General features: G+C 45.1%; 1 protein-coding gene across 4 annotated transcripts in view; it reads left to right on the top strand.

The window, feature by feature from the left end:
• The first annotated feature begins 273 nt into the window (after window positions 1-273).
• pde4a (phosphodiesterase 4A, cAMP-specific) overlaps window positions 274-27063 on the top strand; it is a 44322-nt gene continuing 17532 nt past the window's right edge. The window contains exon 1 of one of the 4 annotated variants that reach the window (XM_056406970.1): window positions 274-1473. In XM_056406970.1, the coding sequence (XP_056262945.1) occupies window positions 1181-1473 (293 nt within the window). In that variant the 5' untranslated portion in view covers window positions 274-1180. Of the gene's footprint in view, window positions 1478-23706; window positions 24672-25916; window positions 26046-27063 lie in introns of those variants that run through there. The other 3 variants (XM_056406974.1, XM_056406972.1, XM_056406973.1) reach the window with 3 other exon arrangements.

Here is a 27063-nt window from a genome sequence, read left to right as displayed (position 1 = left end):
TTTCTATCCCGGTTGCCATCGTTTGAGCAATTTGCTGTTTTTTTTAGTTTTTTTTAGTGTCACGGAAATGCGCAGTGAAGGCACACATGGGGCAACACATAATGGATGAGCACATAAAAGGTTCAAAACCCTCCAGTGCTGGCAAATCACTGAGGAGAACAGCTACCCAACCACAGATAGACTAGAGAGGGGGGAGGAGAGAGAGAGGGAGAGGGAGAGGAAGAGAGAGAGGGAGAGAGGGAGCGTGTTGTGGTGAAGCCAATGTTTGTCGTCGAACTCCAGCAAATATGAGAATCAGAAGATAATGGCCCTCACGGAACAGGATGACTGAGCCTCCGCAGTCAGCAGTGTGAGTCCTCTGCGATGCGTTGTGACAAAACCAAAGCTGGAAGAAGAGAGTCTGGACAGCAAGGGACAAGGGATGGCATTTTTTTTTGGACATGCCCAACCATTCTTCACACCATCCCCACGTACTGAGGAGGGATGGTAATTGAGTCCAGTAGGACATCTTGCTGAAATAATTTGGATCCAATATCTCCATGGAGGAATTACTCGAGACTTCATGCGGTGTGTGTGCGCGCACAGAGATGCCGTAGCTCTCCATGAGACGTGATCAATTGGGCACTTTTATGGAAATTGCTTGGAAATTTCGGCTCAGCTGAAAGACATATAGGGCAGCAATAATCACACACACACAGAGAGAGAGACACACACACACACACACACACACATACACACACGCGCACACACACAAGTCAGCTCGGCGATCTGTGTGTCTCTGCAATAAGTGGCTTGTAAAAAGCAATACATTCTTTAAAATAAATACAGTCATCCGGTTGTGCGCCATGGGCGACGAGGCGTCAAACTTCAGGGGAAGCAGGACCGGTGTCTCGTCCCCAAAAGCCCGGACTGGTGAGGATCACGGCAGCGCGGAGATTCTACTCAATTCAAACTGATGACTTCTCAAATGAACACTGTGACAGTTTTTGATGTTATTCAGAAAAGAAGATTCAGATCTGGGCTGTGCCGGACTTGGTCACTTTGATTTGTACGCGCGCAGATCAAGTGGCACAGAGGGACATGAAACGTGTGGTTGTGTGCTTGAATTAAACGAATACAGCCATATATCATTCAATCAATAAGTTCAGAGGGGATCTTTCATATTTATTTGTTTTGCACTATGATGGAACCACCACCATGCTCGAAGAGCCTGTCCCTGACGCTCCCGGTTCCCCGGGAAGGACAGGCGACCCTGAAGCCTCCGCAGCATCTTTGGAGACAACCCCGCACCCCGATCAAAATCAAACACCGGGGTTACTCCGACACCGACCGGCATCACGACCGGCACATGGAGCGCTCAGACGCCGTGGATACGAGCGACAGACCGGGGCTGAAAAAGTCTCGGATGTCCTGGCCGTCCTCCTTCCACGGGACCACGAACACCTCCATCGGGAATTGTGCCGGGAATAGACGGTAGGTAAGAGAGGGGGGTGTGCATTCCAAATGTCCCCAACTAATAACCCACGACAGCCCGCAAGGCATATGCGTAAACGAGAGGGGAGGATGGCGGGGTGCGGGAAGGGTGTCGGGTGTATATTAACGGGTGCGTAATAACGCAGTGTGCCTGAAGGGTTAACTGATACGAAGCGCTTTCTACCGGGAGGCGGGACGCGTGGGTTTTCGGCGGTGATGCGTTATGCGTCTTTGGATAGACCGTCAGGTGGGTATGAAGCGCACACCAGTCCGCCCACTCGAAACGCAGGAGCAGCATCCTATATAGCCTACCAGTAAAAAAAAAAAAAACATGTTTTAAGAGCGTCCACATGTCGGTTGATAAGAGACACGGCCGAGGCTCGGTCGGTTTAATGGCACCAAAGGTCTCAGCAGGTGCGCTCGAGCGTATCCAGCTCCGAGATACCGGTCTGCAGTGCCGCCGTTATCAGCTTGTTTGCACAGGGAAGTGTGGGGCCCAAAAGTACACCCCCCCCCCACCACCACCCCCTTCCGTTTACTATAGGATACACCCTGCTGAAGTGCCCTTTAGCAATAAGTGCATAATCCTGACACCTGACCCCCCCAAGAGACTCTCTGGTTTAATCGAGTACGTGACAAAGTTCTGAAGTTTGACCCGACACCGTCACACAGATGGTGTGAGGCACCTCTGCTGCTCTCTGATCAGATATGACATGCAGGAAAAATACAGGACATCAAACACAGCAGAGTTATATAATACATAAACTCCACCAGCTAACACTTAAATCTAATTACACCATGCATGTTAATCAAACAGATTAGATTAAAGGCATTTCATTAAGCGATTCATGGAACATACCATTTTGATACAATTACTGTGTCCTTCCACAACAAGCGCTCCATTTATCAGCGCTTGTTGTTTTGCTTCCACGAAGGACACATCTTCAGGAACATCACCGGATCCACAGCCCATTCAGTACGGGCATGTTTCACCATGAACTGATTATGAGACAATGGGCCCCACATGTAAAGCCCCCCCTCCCTTCTACATAAGACAAAGAGCCACAGCTTTAAAAATAGTTTCTGGTCGTTTTGCATCTCTTTGTCATTAAGTTGTCTCTTTTTGGTCCTTTTCATTATAGCTGTTTTGCCTCTTTAGTGTTTTGCATCTCCTCCTGGTAATTTTGCGTCTCTTTGTCATTGTTTTGTGTCTTTGTTTTGGTCATTTTCATCTTGGTTTAGGGATTTTGCATCTTTTAATGGTTGTTTTGCATCTCTTTCTAGTCGTTTTGCATATTTTTGTTGTCGTTTTGCATATTTTTCCATATTTTTGTTGTCGTTTTGCATATTTTTGTTACCATTTTAAAACTCATTTTGGTAATATTCACCTCTTCGTAGTTTTAAGTCTCTTTTTGATATTTTTGCGTCTCTTTGCGACTTCCCAACAATAAATGCAATAACTCCAACAGAGATATCTGGCCGAGAGGCCCCCTGACTTCTCTAGGCCTCGGCCCCTTCAGTGATCCCTCCATGTGGTTCACATAGTTTTGGAAAGCTTGTCAGAGAGAAAAAAGTCCCAGCTATAAATGCTGGTTTTCCAGGTTGCTCCCTCTTCCACTCAGTCCGTTGTGACCTCGATGTTTGAGCTCGTGAAAGAGTGAACGTGTTGCACCGCGTCCTCGATTATCTCCCCGTCACGGAGGAAGCCTCTGTGCCTCGTTGGAAACAACAACACACTAACAGAGTGACTATTAGACTAATAACACATCCCCGAGTGCAGTGCTGCGTCTTGAAGAGTTTGTTGGGGTCCTGGTTCTTTCACAAAAATACTATTATTACACATTTTCTTTCGTTTAATGTCACAGAACGGCTTTCCCAGCAGTCCCCTGGGAGAAGGGCCAACTCCAGCGGACTGGAGGAAGGGATGATTTGTATTTTAGTCCTTAGGACACGCTCTGAGGCGGTCCAATCTTTAGTGCATTGGGACTCACTCTGCCTGCCCTTCTCCTTTCTGTAGGCGGCAAACCAGAAAGAGAGAGAGAGAGCGAGAGGAAAGAACGAGAGCGAGAGAGAGAGAGAGAGAGGTTATTTGATTCCAACAAGCTCAGTTCTCCGAACACACCAAGCTGGCTCCAACTCTGTGTGTGTGTATTTGTGTGTGTGTGTGTGTGTGTGTGTGTGTTCCTTAGCACATCCATGAGGCGATGTGTACGGTGTGTGGGTGTTTGTACACACATTGGTCAGGAAGGAGGGTGCATGCAGGAATGGAGGCTGGTAGATAAATGGTGTGTGTCATGAGTAGTGGTCAAATAGGGCTTAAACTGTGTGTGTGTGTGTGTAGGGGTATTTATGAGATGGCTCTGCACAGGTCAGGGTCTAGCCTGTAGCTTGTATGGATTGCAGAAGGCTTCATTGAATCTGTTTTCATATCAGTGGGAGGTCAGTGCGATTTCCGTTGTGTTGATATTATTTTCGTTCTTTTTGCATATTCGACCGACTGAATTTTCTGCTCGCTTGCTTGTGAAGGAATGAAGGACGCTTCGAGCTGGAAGCTTCATCTCCTCGCTCGATTTATCAGGCTTTGTGAGCATCTCGCCGCACGGTGGTTTTAGCTCAAGGCTCTGGGGTTGAGTCCGGCCTATGAAAGCCGGCACCATGCACAACCATTTTATTTAATGCACTAAATGTTTTCACTAAATAGGAAAATAATGGGGTAAAAAAATTATGTTTCCCCCTAAATCCTGCTTAGATTGACAAAATGTCCAAGTTATCCAACAAGAACTGGTCACCGACGGTTTTGAGCAAAAATAGAGCCCGCCTACTCTCATCCAGGGATGTTTTAAAGGTAAAAACGAGACGCATTCAACGGGACCAATCGGCCCAAATGGAATACAATATGCTTAAATATATCACCTGAAAAAACAAATTGTTGCGTTTTCTTTAGAATAAGCCATTTATATACGGAGCCGGTTCTCTCCACATACAGAGACGGCTGCCATGTTTCTACAGTAGCCCAGAGCGGACAAACCAAACTGGCTCTCGAAGGGGCCGAGCACATCTTTCTCTCACCTGCTTGGCCTTTTGAGCTCAGTACGAACACATTGTGCCATTATAGTGAGAGATATGGTAAAGCCACATGTATTATGGGATGAGGAACATGAAATTACTTTGTTGCTGGAGAGTGGAAAAAGTAATTGGTGTTTGATTGATTGAGCCCTGATGGACCCGGCGATGACCTTATTGTCTTCAGGAGGCAGACCGTTCCATCACCGAGGACTCGGTCGACATCTTATCCGGAGGTTCGAAAAGATCAATCATCCGGAGAGATGCTGGTGAAATTGTTTTGGGACGAGGTTCACGGAAAAAGAACCGATTGTACCGCGTTGCAGGAATTGATGCGCTCGCTTCTGAAGATGAACCCCTCTCAGCGGCCACCGGGAGCGTTCGAGAGGCATTCTGGGTGTTTGCCGTTAATTGCTTGAAGAATCGTCGTCTCAGGCTGTTTTTACTTGTCTATTGGTATCCCACAAAATGGCAGTCTTAGAGGCAATCAGCCTCCCGCCCCCTCCGCCTCCTTCAAGAGTGTCAGTCCGCCTCCTCTACCCACCCCCGGATGTCTTTTGTTCGACCGCCTTGTCAGTCCCTTTGTCAGAGGATGCTAATACGAGCGTATCAGTCAGCAGGTCCTCGTGCCCGATGCGATCTGGGAAGTTCCTGCGACCGAAATGACAGATCCTCCCCACAATTCTGTTGCTATGGTTACTTGTTTTGTGCATTTGCGAAATTGATTGGATTTACCCCCCCCCCACACCCGGCAAAAAAAAAAAGGCAAAGCCTACAGGCCTTTGAAGGGCTTGACTGTATAATTTGCCCCACTGGCTATGCATCATGACTTGTGTGTTTATAAGGTGAGAAGGTGAATATTAATATAAATCTGCTGAGCCACTGCAGTCTGCCGATAGTTTAATCACAGCACAGAGAGCAACGTTTCCGGTTCAGGCCTCTGCAACAGTTTCCCACCAAGCGCTTCCCTCCCTCCCAGCCTCCACTTCATGCTTTCTTTTACACCCTTTTTCTCCCCCGAGCTGCGATCCAGGGCGGATCTGTGAGCCGGAGCTGCTCTATTGCCCGCCCGCCTGACTGTATTAATAATAGACTTCATAATCATGTACACCTCCTGTTAATTACCACAACAGCTGTATTCTGTTGTTGATCATACAATTAGTTTATACGAAAAAAAGCAAAAAAAAGAAGTCTTGTGCGGTGAACATTCAGGAATTATCCCAACAAATGTGTCTTAACGGCGTTAAGTAATAGACCTCTTATCTTGTTTGTGTGTAGTGGAACCATCTGTTTAAGCTATGCACTCTTCTGTGAATACATTGCGCTCTTCTCACTACTCTCGGTGCTAATTAGTATCTGGAGGCAGTTTGTGTAGGAGCGGCTCTCGCTACTGGTTGGCTCAGAGAGCTGCAGGTAATAAAAAAAGAAATCCCTCCGAGATCCTAAAGCACCGTTTGTGCAAATGGGATATGTATGCAGCTCTCATCCAAGGTCCCTGGTCATGTTTGTCCTCCTCTTATCCCTTTGTCACATTGGTGGAGGCTCTCACACGCTCTTCAGATATACCCCAGCCATTGGTAACCACATTTAGCACAGTCGGCTCGCTTCGTGAAAAACCTTGGCATCTTTGCATTTTAATTACTTTCACACTGAATTCTCTTGAAGTGGCGACACACTAGTCATTTGTTAGTTTTTTTTGCTGCTGTGTTTTTTTTTGACAAGTGTGGATGGGCAAGGATCCCAGCAGGAAGAAACAAAGTGAGCCAAAAAAATAATAATCTTGCACAACAATTCTACCTTTCACCAACACAATATTGCCTCGTTGTTCTGCGTGCATGTCGTCTCCACCGGCTCCCAGTCCTTAATTCCTTTTCATCATCTTCCTTAGTTACCTTCATTAAAATCATATTAACTGAACTTTATAATGTGGCAGTCTCCTCTCTCAAGATGTCCAGTGTGATTGCAGTAATACTTCTCTTTTCTTTTTTCTTCTTTTTTTAAAAATCTCATCTGATCTAATAATACAGTCTGAGTCACTCTTTTGTCTCAAAAATTACAGCTTGTGATTGCTGCTCTTCTTTTTGATCCTCTCGGTGCTTCATTTCACCCTCGGTGCAAACAGGCAGCATTGATTCCGTCTCTATTTCCGTTCTCCTCTTTGTCTCTATTGTGTAGCCCATCTCCACGGTTCCCTGCAGCCTCTGAGATTCGCTCCGATAGCCTTGCTCTTGCATACCCCGCCCGGCGTTACGTCTACCTATCTCTCATTTCATCCCACTCTCCCTCTCTGAGCTCATCAGCTGCTTGCAGAGTCTCCTCCAGCTCCATATCTAAAGTTATTATTATTATTATTATTATTATTAATATATCGGAATCTCAAACCGTCACCTCCCCAGTGATGGAATGAGTGCTGCCTCATCTCCACCTATATGCTTCTCTTCCACCGGTGTCATTCTCCATTCTTCATTCTCCAGCTTCCACAGAGCAGACTTCAAGGGCAGAGCCGACACCGACACCTTCATCACGTTAAAAAGGGAGTTCAAACAGCCGCCCAACCCAAAGGACAATCGGTTAATCATTGTGCTGCGGGAGGAAAACGATAAGTGAAAATCATCCGTGTGCGAATTCAGAATTCAGGCGTTAAATCTCAAATGTCCCAAAGAAAAAATAAACGATACGGCTTTTTTCAGTAGTAGCAAAAGTAATGTATTCCTCAAGCCCATGGGCACTAAGAGGATGAAGAGGATGAACCTTCTTAGCGTAATCAAGTCGCTCCACTTCAAAGCCCAGAATTTAAATGTCAACATTTAACACGGCCTATTCAATTACAAACGAAGTGGCGGTCTTTGACCTCTCAGCAAACAGCCCTGCTTGAGATGTTCTTCACAAGGCGGCGTGAAAAAGGATATGGAGTCCACGCCGTTTGAGGTGAGACGGACCGCCACGAAAACAGAGACAGACGGCCAGAGGACGACCTCGCTGAAATGTGCCTGAGGCGGCCTTCTTAACGCAGATCTGACTAACTGACTGAGATTGACAACCCCTCTGTCAACACACACACACACACACACACACAAAGACGCTCCTTCCTCCCTCCTCAGCCTCACAACAAATCGGAGCTGAAGAGGAGGAAGCGGCGCACCTGGAGCCCACGGACAGACTCAGATGAAGACGGAGCGCCCGCTCAGCTTCCTGCTGATGCCAGCGTCTCTTCTGAGGTAACACTTCCAGACCTCCCACCCTCAGGACACTGCTGCTGCCAAAAACTCACTGGCAGGTTTTCAGCATCCCTGGATGGTTATGAAAGAGTGTCAGTCCTGCTTAGAGAAGAGGGACAGATGGTATTAATAGTGGAGACCATGACAGGGACTTCTTTACTGCGGGACACTGTGGTCCGGCCAACAGGACACACGCTTTGTCAGACTTTCATTATTCTTCTGTTCACAGAACACACACACACACACACACACACATATATACTTCCTATATATCATCATTTTAGATGAAAACAGTGTTGAGATGTAGAGGGTACTCCTGAGACAGAAATACTGAAATAATATCAGGAAGTGGTTTGTTTTTCTGACTCGGCTCCGCTGCGAATAAAAAATGCTGCAAACAACAGTCGATCCTGTTTGGGTGCTATCAAAACAATCACAGCACCGCCTGCTAATTCAGAAGGCATGAAATCAAGTCAGCCAGCAGATATTTATTGTCATGTGAGTTGCTGTCGGAGGGAAACCTCGTAACGCTCCAGCAATGCGGCAATTCAAAAAGACTTTGTGACAAGTAAAAATCCTGCAAACAAAATGTGAGTTTTGGTTGTAGAGTGAAAATATCTTATCGATGAATGTATAGATGTATAAATGCTGCTGTAGCGAAACAAACGTCCTCTAGCGGGATTAATAAAGTATCCATCCACCCATCCATCCACCCACTCACCCATCCATCCATCCATCCACCCACAAACCCATCCACGCATCCATCCACCCACCCACCCATCTACCCATCCACCCATACAGCCATCCACTCACCCATCCATCCATCCATCCATCCAACCACCCATCCACCCACCCATCCACCCATCCATCCACTCATTCATCCACCAATCCACCTCCCCATCCACCCACCCATCCACCCACCCATCCACTCATCCATCCACTCATTCATCCACCCACCCATCCACCCACCCATCCAGCCACCCATCCACCTTGATCTTCTATATTAATATCTTACATGTTTTTTAGGTAAGATCTTAATTGCAGTGGTGTAACAACTACAATATTTCTCTCTAAAATTAAAAGGAGAAGCAGAAAGTTATGGAAATAATGAAAAATAAAGTACCACTTGAATACTACTACTTCTACCTAAAATTGTTGTTGTGTTTTTTCCCTCACAGAAAACATTTGACACTGAGGGCTTGAATCCCTGGTGCATTATTGATATGTAACATGTACAGGTGCAGTGCATTCCAGCAGTGTGCTTTTACAGCAGGTAGTTGTTGCTGTGTTGATGCCGGCTGAGGCTTCTGCTCAGGAATGCACAACGCGTATTACTTCCTGTCTGAGTCGAGGCAAAACATTTTTTAGTGCAACTAAAACTGATTGATTTGGACACACACGAAAATAAAACAGATGCAATAGGTTTGTGTTATATATATATATACATATATATATATATATATATATAAAAATAATCAAATAAATAATAAATACCGACAATCTGTGCAGTTGCCGGTTTGTGGTCACACTTGACAACTTTATATAATGCATGCAGCAGCTGTTTCTCCCCGGCTGACGCTCACTTGTGTTAGAAAAGGAGCTCCCGGCCTCTCCTGGATCAACGTGTGAGTGTAACCCGTCTTGTCAGAGAGCAGCGCGCCCATTTCCTGTAGGTCATGTTCACACATTCATGTTGGTGGCCAGAGAATAAAAAGCATAGCCCGAGGGGTTCACGGTGGTATTTCCATTTGACGCTCTACTTTTCAGTTTGAGATCTGGATGTTTTTTTCCCACAGATCGCGTGCTTATATATATTTTATTTTTTAAATCTTGGGCCAGCTTCACAGCGGGAAGTTTTACTGCAAGCAACATCCATCATTATTCACACCTCCATTGTGCCGGATTCCTAATGATGCTGACACAGTCTTGGAGGTTATTTTAACCCCAACATTGCCAAGTAATTAACACCACTGAGGCCCTTTTCAGTGTTCTCCACCTCTCGATGTTGTTGTTGTTGTGTGTGTATCAAGGGGCTTCTAGTGTGATTACTTGTGTGGTTTGGGGGGTTTTATTGTGTGAGGTTTCCTTAAAGAAGATCGGAATTGAGTCTTCTCTCACTCAATGGAGCTTAGCTCCACAGAGTTTTAGATTTGGGTGTTGGCATTCTTTAAGAGCTTGAAAGTTTGCTGGTTGCAATCTGAAAGACTGGCAGTGCCCAGAGAAAAGTTTGAAAGTGTTGCTAAGCAAGAGAAGCTCATTTTCATGCATGTTATACTTGGCATATTCTCACTGGAAAATGACAATGAATTTCTATCTATCACAGGACTTTTGTCTCGGAGACCGCTGTTCAAATTATTCATACACTGACTGTGTTTATGTAACTCTGTAATTCTTCATTCTGGTCACATGAAATCTCTTGCTTCTGTCTTTCCTGGGGAGGGATCCTCCTCTGTTGCTCTCCTGAAGGTTTCTTCCCTTTTTTCCTTGTGAACGGCTTTTTTTCTTTTTGTTTGGGGAATTTTTCCTGATCTGATGTGAGGTCAAAGGTCAGGAATGTCTTACGTGTACAGATTGTAACGCCCACTTTCGGCAAATTCGTAATTTGTGATATTGGGCTATATAAAATAAACTGAATTGAATTGTTTGTATCCCATGAGCAACTAAAAGCAACATTTTTTTTTCTTGCATTCTTTTTCAGTGAAGTTACTCTTTTCCGAAACCCGACTAAGTGGGTTTGCGGCCGAAACGTAACTTCCTGTGAAGACAGAAGCGTATTTAGAGAAGACAGTGATGCGTGTAGTAACAAGTGGAAACTGACACAAACCGACACGAGAGGAACGCAGAGCGTCACAGTTTGAGGCCTTGGGCCTCTGACCGAGCGCCAGTATTTGACCACAAAATGCCGGAAGAAGAAGAAGAAGAAGAAGAAGAAGAAGAAGAAGAAGAACACAACCCGTGAGCCAATTCCTTTGCATCAAACAGGTGGGACGGCGACACCAGGGAGAAGGTGTGAAGATTAGGAGAGTGGCGAGGAACAGAAGGTAAACATGGCAAATAAGGAAGCGCGCATTTGTCTGGAGAATAGGCACCGAGGGCGGCTGTCTTCACAGATACTCGGCAAATTGTGTGTTGTGTCACATCAAATTTGACGCAAGACCTGTCTGCGAGTGGTCGCGTCCCTCGCCACTCGCGGTTGCACGAGCCAGTAACGCTGTATACACGGATGCCGACCCTCCTCTTTTTCAGGGCGCTATGAATAGTGGGAGAAGAGGCCCGGGGGCTCTCGGTGTAATGAGATTAAACCAAACCAGCCTCAGCTCCCAGAGTTTCATTGAGCTTCATTCCCGTTTCCGTTCCGTCTTTCAATGGGGAAGATATCGAGGGTGGCGGCAGTGTTGCCAGGTCCGCGGTTTTCCCGCGGAATTGGGCTACTTTTGAAGTGTTGCCGCGGGTTGAATTTTTTGTCCGCTGGTTCGGGTAGACCTATTTTGCATGCAAATTACATGAATATCTTTAAATAAAAATCCATATTTAAAATGAAATAATTTATTCAAATCCAAATCCTACCAAACTGACTCCAGATCAGTATGTCAGTGTGTGTTTGTGTGCATGTGTGTGTGTGTGTGTGTGTGTCTGTGTGTTGGAAGGCAGTAGGAGTGAGAGATAATGTGAAAGACTAGTGTGAGTGTGTGTGTGTGTGTGTGTGTGTGTGTGTAATGTCCTCATTCTGCACCCCGCAGGGCATGGCACGTCTCCTAAAGATGTGTTTACCATATGCTTTTGAGCAGTTGTGCAGAGTCCGGCTTCAGCGACCGCTTTCATAGACACCGCCCCCCCCCCCTACCCCCCCCATTCCCCCCCATTTTTTTCCTGATTTTTCCTGTTTTGTGAGAGGGAGCTGTGGTGTTGGGGTGGAAAAAGGAACGGTGATCGAGCTGCCCGCGCGCCCCGCTGATCAGCATGAGGGGCAGACAGAGAAGAGACAGGCAGACTGGCCGCGTCACCGGGGCGAAACGCGCGCCTGCGCAGCATGTGCGAAACGCTTTTCTGCGAGACGGAAAGTGTCTGGGGACATGCAGAGTGGGAGACATCCATTCTGTTTGGACATACTGCTAATTCTCACAGCCCATATTCCCAGACTCTGACGTTTTGGAAACGGTCTGCTAGACTGTGACTGCTCCAGGCCCCATTACCCGATCGCAGCTTCTCCCTCCATCATTTTGCCCTCCGTTAGGGAGCCCTCGGCTCCCTGGGATCACTCCATAAATCTATCTGTTTTTTTCTTCTGTTCCCATTAGCAAAACATTATAACTATCACGTGTACCGCTGAACATCATCTCACACATTCATCAGGGGGCAACGACAGCGATGCGACTAAAAGCTAACGGCGTCCATCTTTTACAGCATCGCTGCCTTAGTTTTATTCAGCGTGTTCGAAACTGCAACCTCTCCGGATTTTTTTAGGATACGTGACTTCTGCTCAGGTCTGCACTCAAAGAAATGACTCATTGGATGAACTCAATTAAATTGTTGGCAGGTTTTCCATCCAATAATTATATGCAACTCCAACTCAAATTTAGCACATCAGTGCAATAAAATGTAATTAAGTTAGTCCAACTCATTTGTATCAAATACATCTGAAATAAAATAACGATATTCATTAAATTAAATTAATTTGTGTTTGTCCAACTCAAAATATAAACTAACTAACTAACAAAATATGCTGCAAACTCCACACAGAAGGAAGGCCCCGACTGGGAATTGAACCCACAGCCCTCTGGCTGTGAGGCGACAGTGCTAGCCACTACACCACCGTACAGCTATGAAAGTGTCTTCACCTCATGTAAACAACTGATTTTCAGCTGGCGCATGCGCAAAGGGTAGTCCTCAATGAAACACATTTATTTTGAGTTGATATGCACACCATCTAACCTAAATAAATCTAATAAATGAAAGTATTCATACATTTTGTGTTACACCCATTAAATATAAATATCTATTTTTGTAATTGATTTATTTAAATGTATCAAACAATATATAAATGTGTCACCTCTAAGAAGGGCTTGAATCGTTTTTGTGAGTGTAACCTAAATAAATCTAATAAATGAAAGTATTCATACATTTTGTGTTACACCCATTCAATATAAATATCTATTTTTGTAATTGATTTATTTAAATGTATCAAACAATATATAAATGTGTCACCTCTAAGAAGGGCTTGAATCGTTTTTGTGAGTGTAACCTAAATAAATCTAATAAATGAAAGTATTCATACATTTTGTGTTACACCCATTCAATATAAATATCTTCGTTTTGTAATTGATTTATTTAAATGTATCAAACAATATTTAAATGTGTCACCTCTAAGAAGGGCTTGAATCGTTTTTTTGAGTGTGGCCACTGAAGTGTGACGGAATGAAGTCAGACAGATGCTGAACGGTTTAAGCTGCTGGCATGACTTGGTTTGAGGAAAAGAAAAGGAGACAGAAAGGGTGCTTTTTTTAAATTGGAGGACATTTTTGAAAAGTATAGTGCTTACACTAAAAAAAAAAGAACGGAGGCCATGGAGAGACACGAATAATCCTTCCAGACATGTGACTCGTCAGACATCATGTGGCACTCACTGCTGCAAGGCAATGGCCCCGAGACAAAAGAACCCACTCAGATAATCCGGTCTTTTCCTCTCTAATGACATCCAACCGCTATCTTGGAAATCACGCTGATGCTCTTATTGTTCTCTTGCTCACACGATTATTAAAGCGGCACTATAATTAGAATCCGTTTGACTAATTGCCCTTGTTACATAAATGTATGGTATATTTTATCTCCAGGGATGTAACATAAAATATTCTTAATTTTTTGCTGGTACAATCTTTAATTACATAAGTTCATAGTATGCATCATAGTTGGTGTTTTAATTCAAAGCAGCTATAAAGTATGTTTTTAAAGTATCAATGGATGAAAAGGCTGTGTGCGTGATGGGAAAGGGAACCCACAGATAATCAGGCATCGTTTGCAGATAAAAACTAATTCCTCTTCCGAGGACAAAGTTTGTTTTCAATACTTGAGTGTAAATATGACTTGAGAGATCTTTGTAAGTTTACTGTTCAAAAGACAAAAAGAGATTAAAAGAAGATGTATTTCTATTGTAGGAGTCCAATTATGGAACATCGTAAAAATGGATATAAGAATGGGCAACTCATTCTTGGTTTTCAAAAGGATTATTAAAAAAAACATGTATATGGAAGATGTATGTGGATATATATATATATATAATTTGTTATTTTCTTTATTATTTTACTTTATTTTATATAAATTCTCTGATTTATTTGATTATAATATTTTTTTTCCATAAACTTCACCGAGTGTTTTTTTTGTCCCGAAACCAAACTAAGTTATGTCCTGCGAAGACACCATGCACCCCCCCCCCCCCCCCCCCATTTAGCTGAAGGAGCGCCGTCTTTTCTCCGGGTACCCCTCACTTTATCTAAGGGCAAAAGTCATTTTGCCTGCTCGTATCTGCAAATCTCCTTCTTTCAGTCACGGCCCAGAGCTCGTGACCGTCACAATGAAGGCGTTTACTTCTCATTGCTGGTGCTTTTCAGTCGTATTCCTCTCCTGGAGCTCCCGCGCTGCCGGGCTGCAGTGGTTTTTAAATCAGTTTGATCCGTTCATGGGTAGCGCTGCTCTAGATTGGGGTTGAGGATGAAGAACAGCACAACAAAGCCAACAAGGGGGAAACAGTTCAACGGGGCGTTTACGCCAGGAATTCATTACAGGACAGTTGAGCCCACCGAGCTCCATAAAACATTTCATTGGGTTCAAATCAACCTTGAAGGCCCTCTCAGCTGCACCCTGCCCAGTTTGTGCACCGCATTATATCAGTAATTATCTGTCATTCCAGGGTGATACGCAGCCAACCATCTTTATGCTGCGGAATATGTATGACGAATTAGATGCCAAGACTGATTATTAGTCTGCATTTCACTTCTAGATTGGATTAAATATGACAGAATTGGAAATAACAGAGTGAGTATGCTAATTTTAAGTCCATGAAACATGCAAATATAGACAGACAGGCAGACAGACAGGCAGACAGACAGACAGGCAGACATGCTTTTACATTAGCCAAGAGTTCCAGACTGTGAAAACACAGATGGAAGAAAAGATGGAGGGAAGATAGTGAGAAGGAACAGGGACACAAAGACACACAGGTAGCTCGGGATGACTCACTCTCTCTGTCTCTTGCTGTTTCTCTGTATCTCTCTCTCTCATCTTCATCTCTCTCTATAGTCTGGATTAAAATGAAAGGACAACAGCAACGCCAGCCTGGAGAGAGGGAGTTCCGCGCTCCATCTCAGAGATAGAGTGATGCGCTAAAAATACCCCTCCTTGTGTGGGCTCGATGGGGGTTATGGATTTGGTGGTGTAGTGGAGACGCCAGTGCTATCACTACTTTCTACAGTCCAGCTCCTCCCAACCGTTTCTTAGTCATCCATCATCGCTCCGCAATGTATTTTAATAGCTCTTCTCCAAAGTCTAGGAATGCTGGTCAGTGTAATTTAAATTCAGTTAATTAATTCGGCTGGATGGCGCTTTTTTTTAATCATGCCGACCCCCATCCCTTCTTTCCATCACCCCCCCCCCTCTTCCACGAGCGTTCTCTCTTTGAGAAACTCCATTAAACATCAAAAGCGAATCAATATCGTCGTATTGCTCCCGCCGCTGCTGGAGAATCGCGCTCCACTTCGAGGAGTTCGTCTCTGGACTGAAACTAAACGGAGCGCCACTTGCACACGTCTCTCCATCTGTCATCTTCCAGGATGGCGCTCGGTGTCAGCTGGTCCATCTGTGTATCCCCGTCTCCAGCAGAGGGGAGGAGAAACACAGCGGAGACACAAGGTGCTTTCTGAGAGGAGCGACGCTCGTTACGAGGGCGGCCTCGCCTCGTTCTCAGTCGACCAAGATCTACTTCTTCATGCTTTATAAACACAAGATTGAACGTTTTAAATATTTAAAGTGGGGCTTTTGAATGAGTCTTTGCGGAGAAACTCAGTTTTACAGGCATTACAGAATTTATCAAATTGCATAAGTGTTAATCAACGAAGAATTTCATTAGTTGAGCACTTCTCTTTCAACTAACACGTCCTCTGGATTCAACACATTTTTGGGAAAGCTGAACGCTGGTTCTAAAAAGAGCTGGATGTTTGTTGGGAGCCATGATTTTTTAATTCTTACATTGCACAAATGGCCTCCAGGGCCACAGGGGGGGGGGGGATTTACATATTAAACAGTGACGAGCTCCTTTCGGTGTGAGGATGAAGAGCACAGAGATGAAGATGAAGCAGTTTCTTCCAGACGGCAACTGAGAAGTGAAACCACAAACTTGCATTCTTTCTAATGACCAGTTGGGGGCGACAAACAGAGGTCTGATTGTAAGAAAAAATAACGCTACTTCTCACGTGATTTATTACCTCAGTAAATATTGTAAACATGAGTTTATGGTCTCGATTGCTATTTTTTATCGTCTTTTTCAATTCAGCATGATGTTAAATTCCTAAATTATGGTCAAATTGAGAGTAAAATAGATGATAAAGTATGCTTTAGGTGGGGTCTACCTTGTGACAGACAGGTCGTTACCACGGGGTTGTCCGTGTTTTCGACTTTAAACTTTAGTACGGTGCGTTTTCAGTTCATGCCTAAAAAAATGACTTAGTTGGCATTCGGTTGTACTGAGCTCCACCCTCTCAGGTTGCATAAAACAAGATGGCGACGGCCAAAACACGACAAACTCAAAGCCTAAAAGACGTAGTCCAGAAACCCATGGGTGTATCACGATGCCCTATTCTAACGGGTTTAGTCTAAAGTTCCTTCAGTTGCAATGAATCACTTTCCATGTGGCCATATTTAGAAAGAAGAACAACTGAAGAAGAGACTATGGCGGCAGAAGGACTGACGGATAAAAGACACAAAGAGACCAAAACAAAAAAATAATCCAAGCTGTGCTGACCTTGTCGATCCCGTTTATTTTTAATACGATGAAAAAAATGCAGCAGACAACAAAGTGGAAAAAAAGCCTTTTTATTCTTTTGGCTTTACTCCAAGACGGTGTCCTTAATGATTGGTCGCTCTTTGCATACAAAGTTCTCCAGTTTTAGGACGCTACAGCGGGAAAATGACCCTGAACATGCACACAAGCCGTGTTTCTTGTATCTGCCAATATTGAAATAGTGCTGACCGGCCAGGTCGGTCCTCTGAACTCAGTCCAACTGAGCATGTGTTTGACTTCCTGCAGACCAGATTGAAGGCAAACAAGAAGGCAACATGGCTTCAGTGCTGACAGAGCTCCAAAAGTCAATATTTACCACTACCAAATAACCTCTTTCCAATTGCTCTTTTTTATTATTATTTATTTTTAGGGTGGGTAGGAGGGGGGCTGAGGATTAATTTGAGACGCAGCTCAGCACTGTGTGTCATGTTGTTCCATTATGATGGGAGTTTAGGAAGCCATTATCATGCTTTATTATGTCTCATAAGCGGTTGCAGACGTTTTTGGACTTATACCATCTGTTTCATCCAAGAATGAAAAAGACAATCCCTCTAAAATACCATATTAAAACACCAAGCCCTTGGGGAAGATCATATAAAAGCCCATGCTGGGTTTTAGTGCCAAACACTTTTGAAGAATTCTCCAAAAATTGCATTTTTGGGATAATATAATAATGTGCACTGCAAATAAACTGCATGCGATGATCATGAAGTAGACACGCCTGTAAAGGGGAGACGTGATGACACCATGGAATCCATTGTCAGTCACATTTCTCGGTGGGGTCAAGAGACCCCTCATAATATATCCATGGCAGTCTTTCGGCACATAAAAAAACGTGTGGATGCTCTCTAACACGTTCTCTCTTCGCTGAATCGTCACATTTTAAATGCACCAAAACATCTGCCGCACTGTGCAGTCGACCACGTCCCAAAGTGGCGTCGACACAGAGTTGAAAGTCAAGCGGTGGAATTTATTTTGTGCAGTGCATTAATACATCAAGAGGGCTGGCGGCGGCTGTCACAGCGAGGAGGGCCTGTTGCTGCGCCGAATAAAGTGTGATTGTCCACGTCTGCAGCCTTTAAAATACATCTCTTTCCTGTGGCGTCTGCCAGGTGTCTGATGGTGGCCATTCCCTCCGGGGTTCTCCCCGAAAGGCATCTGTTCTGCTACTTTCCGAGGCGCACGCCCTCTGTCGGGTCGGTGATCCTGTGGGCAGCGTAATCTGCTCTGTGATCTGACCACTCTAGGAGCAGACAGTCAGGGGAGTCAGTGAACGGGGGGTCGGGCTGTGGGAGGTCAAGGCCGCTGCGCTGGAAAAAAACATTACTCACACCATTGTTTCACCAGTAGCTCAATTTTATTCAAAACCAAAGAAAACATAAATCATCGTCAGATGCTAGCCGGTCGTCAATGCGACGCCCTCCATACAGATTATTGACCTGTATTCAATCAAAGCACGCTCGAACGTGATTGGTCAATACTGCTCGGCCCACAAACCAAAAAACCAGAACGCTTCCGACATTGAGAATCGAGAATCTGCTCATGGAGATTATTTATTCAGTCTCTCTTTCCAAACTCTCAAACCAGAGTTGCTGGAACAGTGGAAATATGAACAGAGGCGGTTTTAATGATGGGGTTTTTCTCTTTGAGTTTGAACAAAGTGTGTTTCCATGATCAGCAAGCTGGAATGACAGAGTGGAGTCTGGTGCCTCTGAGGAGAGCATATTAACTGTATGATTTGTACGTCATTAAATTAAAAGAATTTGTGATTTTATTTTTCATATATTCACTTCAACGAGCATCACTTGTCACTTGATTTGAACCTTTCCCACTGGAGACTAAAGCCACATGGTTGTGGGTGTTAGTGTGTTTTTATTGGAGGAGTAAAGGGGCTCCGCTGCACTTGAAACATGACCAAACATTCCCACATGCTGAGAGTTTCAATTCAGATTTTCTCTCCAGTTGCATCAATCCTTTCAGAAATTGATGGACTTAAAGTTGGAATACTCCGGGCACATCAATGAGTGCAGTTCTTTGAGAAACCGAGCACAGCCACATCCAGAGCAGCAATACTTCTGAAAGGTTTAGCTCTCGCTCTGATGACTTATAAAATGAAAGTATGGTGGTAGCTGGGGCTGAAGGGGGTTAGAATGCGTATCTGGGAATATATCTGTGACTCGCCTGAGACGCATAACAAGTCTCGACTCAAAGCGGGTTAATGAATGGTTTCTGTGGAGAGCTTTACCTCGAATGCAAAGTATGCAGGCATTAGTCATGCTAATAGGATAATGATGTTTCCCAGTTAACATAGTTGATGCGTTTAATGAGCGCTCTGCAGCCGGGTCACGAAGCCCGAGTTCATGATTAGAAGCTCGTAAATGTCTGTCATGGCGACGACTAGAATGTTTTGTGTAATTAGTATGAATCAGTGACAGACGACGAGTTGATTTATCAAAAGATCATTTTTAACAATGTGGCCACTGACCAACATGTCACTGTCGCTGTTTATTTCTGCTCCAGTGCCTTGGCTTGTCTTGTCGTTTCCCATCCTGGCTCTGTGAAGCTCCAGTGGCCAGATGCCCTCTCTTTGTGCATGTGGCGTGGCGCCGCCGCTCTCCCTTCAGAGCTTCCTCCTCCTGTGCGTCGTGCTGTAAAAGTCGACATCGGAATAGAAGCAGGATTTGAGCGTGCTTCCGTCTTTCCATCTCTCTCTCGTGATTGCGTGAGAGGCACAAAGGGGCGAGCTGAGGCGAGCGGACATGGCGAGCCCAGCTCTGGACATGTCATCTGAGATGTGTCATTTTTACGGGCATTGTTGCCCTAAAAGCGTGCCCCCGGCCTGTGGAGTGCTTCATAATAATAATGCACACAAATAATGTGTGCTCGATAGGTTTCCCGCGGATGATTCAACCGCAGCGACGGAGTACAGCTGTGATTATACGGTCAGCCTATACAAGTAGCACCCTTTCCCCGCTTCTCTTCCCTTCAACTCTCCTCTCACTGCCACCCCCACACTGGTAGCAATCAGCCAGGTGCTAAATGCCTGGGTGAGGCACAGCTCATGGGTGGATGGGGGTAGTAAGAGAGAGAGAGAGAGAGAGAGAGGGGAGGGGGATTGAAATTGCATTTGCACGTGGAAACAAGCATCTGTGCTTGCTTGGCAGAGGAGGAAGCGGGGGCAGGAAATAACTGTCATTCTCTGAGCCGAGAGTACGGACTGCGCTCCGTGGGGGGAGAGAGGGTGATGGACTCAGGCAGGTTAATCATTAACTCAGTGAAGTTGAGAGAATGAAGAGAAAGGGGGTGGCGGGTGGGATCGGGCTTCACTGGGAGGATTCAGCTGAACCGACTGAGGGGTTGCCGGTGCATCCACTCACAGAGGCCTGATTAACGGCACCCAGCAGTGCGATGGAGGGGTCTAAGAGTTGACTTCCTGTCTGGAAAATGTTGATGTAAGCAGCAACCGACACCAGCCGGGTGGTGGTGGCGGCGTGGGGGGGGCTTCTTGCTGGTGATTGCTAATGATTAATCGATTGCGAGAGCGAGTGCAGTCAATAGAAGGCATGTACGTGAATCTCCTCCACGCTCTCGTATAGACTTACAGCCGGTTTAATGAAACTAATCGCTGCATTGACTCGGAGGCCCGACGCCCCTCTGAAGCTCGACGTATTAACGACACCAAATCACGCTCCCCCCTTTTGATGAGGAAATGTGTGCCGAGGAGAGAGAAAATGAAGTGCTCCTTCGGAACAGTTCAATCTCCCCCGGCTTATTCTTGCACACGAGGACTCTCTGCAAGAAGATGCATGTTCTCATCTCATAAGCATGCTGGTAGGAGTGGTGTGTAATGTTTCCTCAGCTCCATGTGGCACTGATACCGATATCGGTCTGCTATCGGCTCAAATACCTTAATATGGTGTCTGATAGTATTATTTGAATGAATAATATTCAGTACATTTATATCCATGTTTTTATTTTTCACATTTTGCTTTCCACAGAGAAGAAGGGTCCCAGTTTCTTCCACACAGAGTTGATTAAACACTGCTATTGGACCGGTATTTGGTCTCCATATGTGTTGTTCGGCTGCGTCCCCAGCTTGATGTCACACACTCGCTGCAGAAGCAATAAATGAGCTTTGCATTTTCCAAGTCGGGGGACCACATCGCTCACTCACCAAACAAAATTGAACCAGATGTTGTTAACATGGCCATCGCCATCGGGTTGTCTCCGGCGTGCGTCACGAAGCCCCGGGGACCTTAAAACAACGAGGCAGCTCAGGTAGCGGAGTGTGTCTGTGTGTGTGTGTGTGTGTGTGTGAGGGGTGGGTGTGGGGCGGGCTACGCGGCATCCATCAGTTTCAGTGTGCTGCCTCGGTGATTGTATCTTGGCACGAATCCCATTCCCTCCCAAATGCCTGATCATCATGTCGTTGTCCGCGGCGATACACTCTGCTCTCCCATTATGAAGCCAAGAGAGCCCCCCCCCCCCCCCGCTGTGCCGCCTGGGAGCGCACACGCATCCACTCTGCCTGGTTCTAGTGTTTCTAGTGAAAACAAAAGAGCTTCTTCCTGAATACTCATCTGCGTGTGTGTGTGCGCGCTTAATAGCAACATGGAGAGGGGGTGTTTCTACCAGTTGTGTGTGTGTGTGTGTGTGTGTGTGTGTGTGTGTGTGTGTGTGTGTGTGTGTGTGTGTGTGCATGAGTCACTTCGAGACGTTCCACCAGCTATTATTGAGTTGGGACTGTTGTATTTTTAATAGTAGATATAATGATTGTCTCCTCCTCATCAGCTCTCCGGAGATCACAAAAGAAATGTGTCACGTGAATTAGAATTCTTGTCGGTTCCCCCCCCCCCCCCAACGTCTGTCTGTGAAAGGCACCGTTCAAACAGGCTGTGTGTGTGTGTGAGAGAGGCTTTTTTCATAAGAGACTTTCTCAGATGCGTTGCACCATCCGTATCCCCCTGTGCGCAATAAACACACGACAGGTACTCTCTCCTAGGAATAGAGGGGAGGGGGGAAGCTGAAGAAAGGGTGAGTGAGCGAGGGAGGAGGAGACGAGGAAACCGCTTGACAAGACGTCTTACCTTTCCTGTGTTCCCTCGCGCTGTAAGCTGCTCCCTGAAAGAGGGAACTCCGAATTCATGCAGCAGGTTTTTTGCTTGTTTTTTATTGTATTTTTTAGGGGTTAGCTGCTCTTGCAGGAAAAAGGCTGAGGGGGGAAACAGACACGATTCACACGTCGTCTCATTTGTGCTCTCGTTCTGCAGGGTGTATTTTCAAATTGTGACACATAGAGTTTGAATAGTTTCCCTCTTTAGTGTGACACAACATCTCTCTGTCTCTCACTCACACACAATTTAAAATGTCCAATCTGTATTTCAAACACGACCAAAAGTTAGCACCGCTGACAATAAACAAAACGTGTTTGGAGGTGAGCTTTCCACTCAGTCAAGCAGAAACTAAGAATTTGATTTAATCAAAAATTAATCAACAGCATGTGACGCTGGGAAGTTTAATCTGTTGTTTTTGTTTCTCCTAACTTCAGCCTGCAGAGCAGACATTTACAAATGTATAGACGTACCTCTTAATTACTTAAATAAATCATAAAGCATACAACATCATTCATAATTCACCTCTACTAAAGGCGTGTTTGTTTCCTGTCTGTTTTTACTTCAGTTAAACCAAACGACCTTCAAAGAAACACTGGAATGCATTTGTTAATTAAAAGTGACCTCCATATTATGGACTCAAACTCTTCGCTTCTATGTGAAAGAAATGTGTTCCCGTCAAAGTTAACTTTGTGAAGATGTGGAGACGCCCAGTACACGCTGTGCAATCCGAGAAACTCTTCTCCTTTAACTTATTCGCTTCTCTCTTGCAACACTTTGCAACGACAATGTTGTTTTTCGAAATGCAATTCTAGTGATTCTGGGCCGTTAATCAATACTATCTATTGGAGCTATTCATTTTGACATTTGTATTAAGTTTTATTGTAAAGTAATATTGATTATTCATTTAGGTTATATTTTGATAGGTTAGAAGAGTTTTCTCTTATGATAGTTTTAGTTTAGTTTAGTTCATTGTGATTGTTGTCTAAATATATTTAGTTTTAGGTTCACTGATTGGGTAACACTGGTCACCTGTGGTTATATGTAGGTGTGTGTAGTTTCAGGACCAGCATGCACCGGGGTGGCATCTGGTTTTATCCGAGCACACGGAAGGCAGTGTCAGCATTTTCTTTCTTCTTTTTGTTTGTTTAGTAAATACATTATAAGAATAATGACATTACGAAAACAGACATTACTTTCTTTTGGCTGCGTCAACTCAAAAAACCCACGGTGCGTCGGTGGCAATTCGATTTATAGTTTTATTTGATTTATTTGGACAAATGGCCACTACACCGTCTATTATTGAAGTAATAACCCCCATAAACACCTCAGCAGATGCAGGGCAACCGGACGCCTGCAAGCAGTTCAACAGCAAACATTTAACATTTTGAGTTGCAGTGTGTAAAAAAAAGAAAGAAGAAAAGAGATCCTGCCCCAGGCTGTCTAACATCTCCCATGTCATCAGTGAATTAGTCGCGGTTGACCTCATGCGCCACGCGTTTAAAAAAACTATTTCCTGGTCTCGTTGTTGCTGGTGCCGAACGTATGGAGGCGGAGCCGAGTCGGCTCACGTCTAAAGGCCAAGGGAGGTGCTGTTGGTGAGCAAGGCTGTTGATGTCAAAATAAGAAATGTTTTGGGCGCAAACCTTGCACGCTCTTCAGTGGAACATGTAAACATTTACACAGGGGCATGAGTCACCCCCCCCCCCCTCCCCGACTTTTCCTTCTTCTCTACTCTCTCCTCCTCTTTCTGGGTCGTTGTTCTATCTTCCCTGGGAATCGCACGGCCTCTGTGTGTCGCTCGACTCCAGCGCCTGTTGTCTGCTGCTCTTACTGAACAGCCTTTCCTGTTGCTGCTGAGGAACTGCGAGCAGCGAGATAAGGACAGTGCAGAGCACATGCTCGCACCGGGGAGGGGAGGAAGGAGGAGATAACGACAACAAAAAAGTAACAGATACAACGTGAAGGGCAAAGGGCGGCCTCATTGTCACATTACCACAGAGCATCACAGTTGCAGCCATTGGGCGTCTCGAGGGTTGTGAATGTGTGACGGCGGGCCACTGCAACGAGGAGACCAGATGGGGACAGAGGTGCGGTTTGGCCCGGCTGGTCCCGGCAGCAGGAAACAGCTGAGCTGGTGAAATATCAGAGGAGCTCTCTTCTGGGAGGCTGAGGAAGGGACACACAAGGATTAAGGAGACCTGCTTGAATCCAGGGAACACACCGAGGAACTGGAGTTTCAGCATCCAGGGTCAGAGGATCACCAGCGCAGGATGTGCATGTTTATGCATGTTGAGGCACTTTGACTCCAGCGGCATGAGGCGCGCGGGGGAGCGCGACGAGAGGGAGGATCAGGCCTCGCGATGAGCACTCGCTCTGGAATTTAGGACAGTTTGCATCACGTAGCGCAGGTCTGCTCGCCTGCTCCGTACGCGAGTCGAGGCACTAAAAAGTCGTGGGAGGGAGGCAGCCAGTTTTCAAGTGGAGGCCGGGGGATCTGTTTTTGTTTCTGTTGGACTGGTGGGCTCCACCGGGGCCGGAGAGGGCAGCGATGAGTCAGAGGAAGCTGACGCGACAGATGAGGTTGTGGGAGAGTCCGGAGGGTCCAGCTCCTGCGCCCTCTCTCACCTCGCCCGTGTCGCCGGTCGATCCGGCCCGAGGACACGGAGGCTCGGCTTTGTTCCGCCGCTTGAAACTGAACCGCAGTATTCAGGAGCGCCGGCGCTCATCTCACTGTAACATCGCCTCTCTCTGCAGGTACAGTTGTGCATGGACGCCACTGATCTTTCATTTGTCCCCGTCCTCAGTAACATATCTCTGTTCTGGCTGAGAGGGAAGGGGCCCGTGGGCTCTGACATGCAGAAGGCCCCGCCGCCTCCCCGACCTAGAGGAGCAGGACACGCCTTCTAGTGGTTTACCCTCTTTTTGTGGTTGTTTTGCATCTCTTTGCAGATGTTTTGTGTCTCTTTGTAGTTGTCATGTCTCTTTGTAGTTGTTCATGTGTCTCTGTAGTTGTTTTGTGTCTCTTTGTAGTTTTGCATGTCTCTTTGTAGTTGTTTTGTGTCTCTTTGTAGTTGTCCATGTCTCTTTGTAGTTGTTCATGTGTCTTTGTAGTTGTTTTGTGTCTCTTTGTAGTTTTGCATGTCTCTTTGAAGTTGTTTTGTGTCTCTTTGTAGTTTTGCATGTCTCTTTGTAGTTGTTTTGTGTCTGTTTGTAGTTTTTTTGCATCTCTTTGTAGATGCTTTGTAGTTATGTATGTGTCTTTGTAGTTGTTTTGGGTCTTGTTGTAGTTGTTCATGTCTCTTTGTAGTTGTTTTGGGTCTCTTTGTAGTTTTTCATGTCTCTTTGTAGTTGTTGAGTGTCTTTTTGTAGTTGTTCATGTCTCTTTGTAGTTGTTTTGTGTCTCTTTGTAGTTGTTGAGTGTCTTTTTGTAGTTGTGCATGTCTCTTTGTAGTTGTTGAGTGTCTTTTTGTAGTTGTTCATGTCTCTTTGTAGTTGTTTTGTTCTTGGTGTGATATATTCTGTCGGTGAAGGACAGGTTCTGGGACTCGGCCTGTAGCCCTAATCAGTAATCCATCCATGTTTCGATGAGTTGTGAGCATTATGAAAAGGAATTATTCCAAGCACACACTCGAATAACCACAGTCAGATGGATTACATGGAAAGTGCTGACATCAAAAGACTCAAATAACTCTCAAAGTTTGATTTGTTTATTTCCTTACCGGAGAAACTTGTTTCATGGTCATTTGATCTATAGTCACGTTCACAACGCCTTCTGGGGCGAGGAGTGGCTCCTAATTGGCCAATTAAAAAATATCACGCTTCACGCTTAATTTTGGAAGTCAAACTGAAAACCGTTCACAATTGAGTTGACATCACAAGTTTGAGAAGTTTAGGAGAAATGTGGTGATGGTGGGGGGGGTTGTTGTGGAGATAAAACTGACATTAAAAATAGATTCTGCAGCGACACTGCAACCTGCTTCCCCATCTGTCCTTGTCATCTCAACATCTGACTGCAGCTTGAAAGTGATTCACATTATTGACATCATATCTGTGCGATGTGATGTCGGACTGAATCATTTCGAAGAAATATCGAAATGCGATAACTCGGACTGATCGTGCAGCGAAGATGTGAGTTGCGATATTAGAGGGGAAGATAATTTTGACATCATTCTCATATAAATTGAAAAGCATGTGAACATTCTTATGATTTTCTTGCAGTGATGTGAAGCAAACAGATGTTTTTTTCAGTCTGTATAACATTATTTAATTTAAACATGTTTTTTGACTGACATCTAGCCTTTTAGCAAATATTGCTGCTCCTGCGATTGGAAAATTGTCCAAGACCATTTTGTGATTTCTGTAGAATTTTGTTGTTTTAATGATTTAAACCCATTAACAATTCAGGCGGTGTATATAGTTTTCAAAACTATGGTCAGATAAATTGGTGTTTTCGTCACGGCTCGCACCACGGGAAGCAAGGGGCAAGAACTCATGTGCAGAGGAATGGACAGGACTCGGTGTGGATAACAAAAAACGCTCTTTAAGGAAAATGGTTTCCAAAAAGTAACAAAGAACAAAAAGGGGCAGGCAGATAATCTGAGGTCAGGGCAGACAGGCAGGTCAGGAATACACACTAGCAACACGAACGGCAGGACTACGGACAAAACACAACAATCAAGCCAGAGACAAGGGAAAGACTGGCATAATATATAGGGGGGAGGGGAACAGGTGTACGACATGAGACACTAACGAGACGAGAGTGGCTGAGGGCAGGTGCAGGTAATTAACCAATCAAGGAGACACAGAGGAGACACAAAACAGGGCCTTACAGTTTGTCTGTTCTGTTACCACAACGTTGTCCATAATCGTCTTCTCGTATGACGACAACTCCACATCTCTAGATCCCCATTCGATCAATACCGACTTAATTGATCAGCCGTAGGGTTGAATCTTCTTTCATCTCAAATTTGGAGGAGCTTTGTTGAGGGCTGCGCCAGAATAACGTGTGTTGGATGTTATATATCTGGGATGAGTCGTGTAAGTGGTCATCATACTAATTTATTTCCTCAAAGAGAGCTGAATTCAAAGATAAAATATCAAACAGTTTCCAGACTTCCAGCTTTGACCCAGAGAGTTGTGCTCATTT

This window comes from Pseudoliparis swirei, chromosome 23 (genome assembly GCF_029220125.1).
Source record: "Pseudoliparis swirei isolate HS2019 ecotype Mariana Trench chromosome 23, NWPU_hadal_v1, whole genome shotgun sequence".
Lineage (NCBI taxonomy): Eukaryota > Metazoa > Chordata > Actinopteri > Perciformes > Liparidae > Pseudoliparis > Pseudoliparis swirei.
This window is presented reverse-complemented; position numbering and strand designations above follow the sequence as displayed.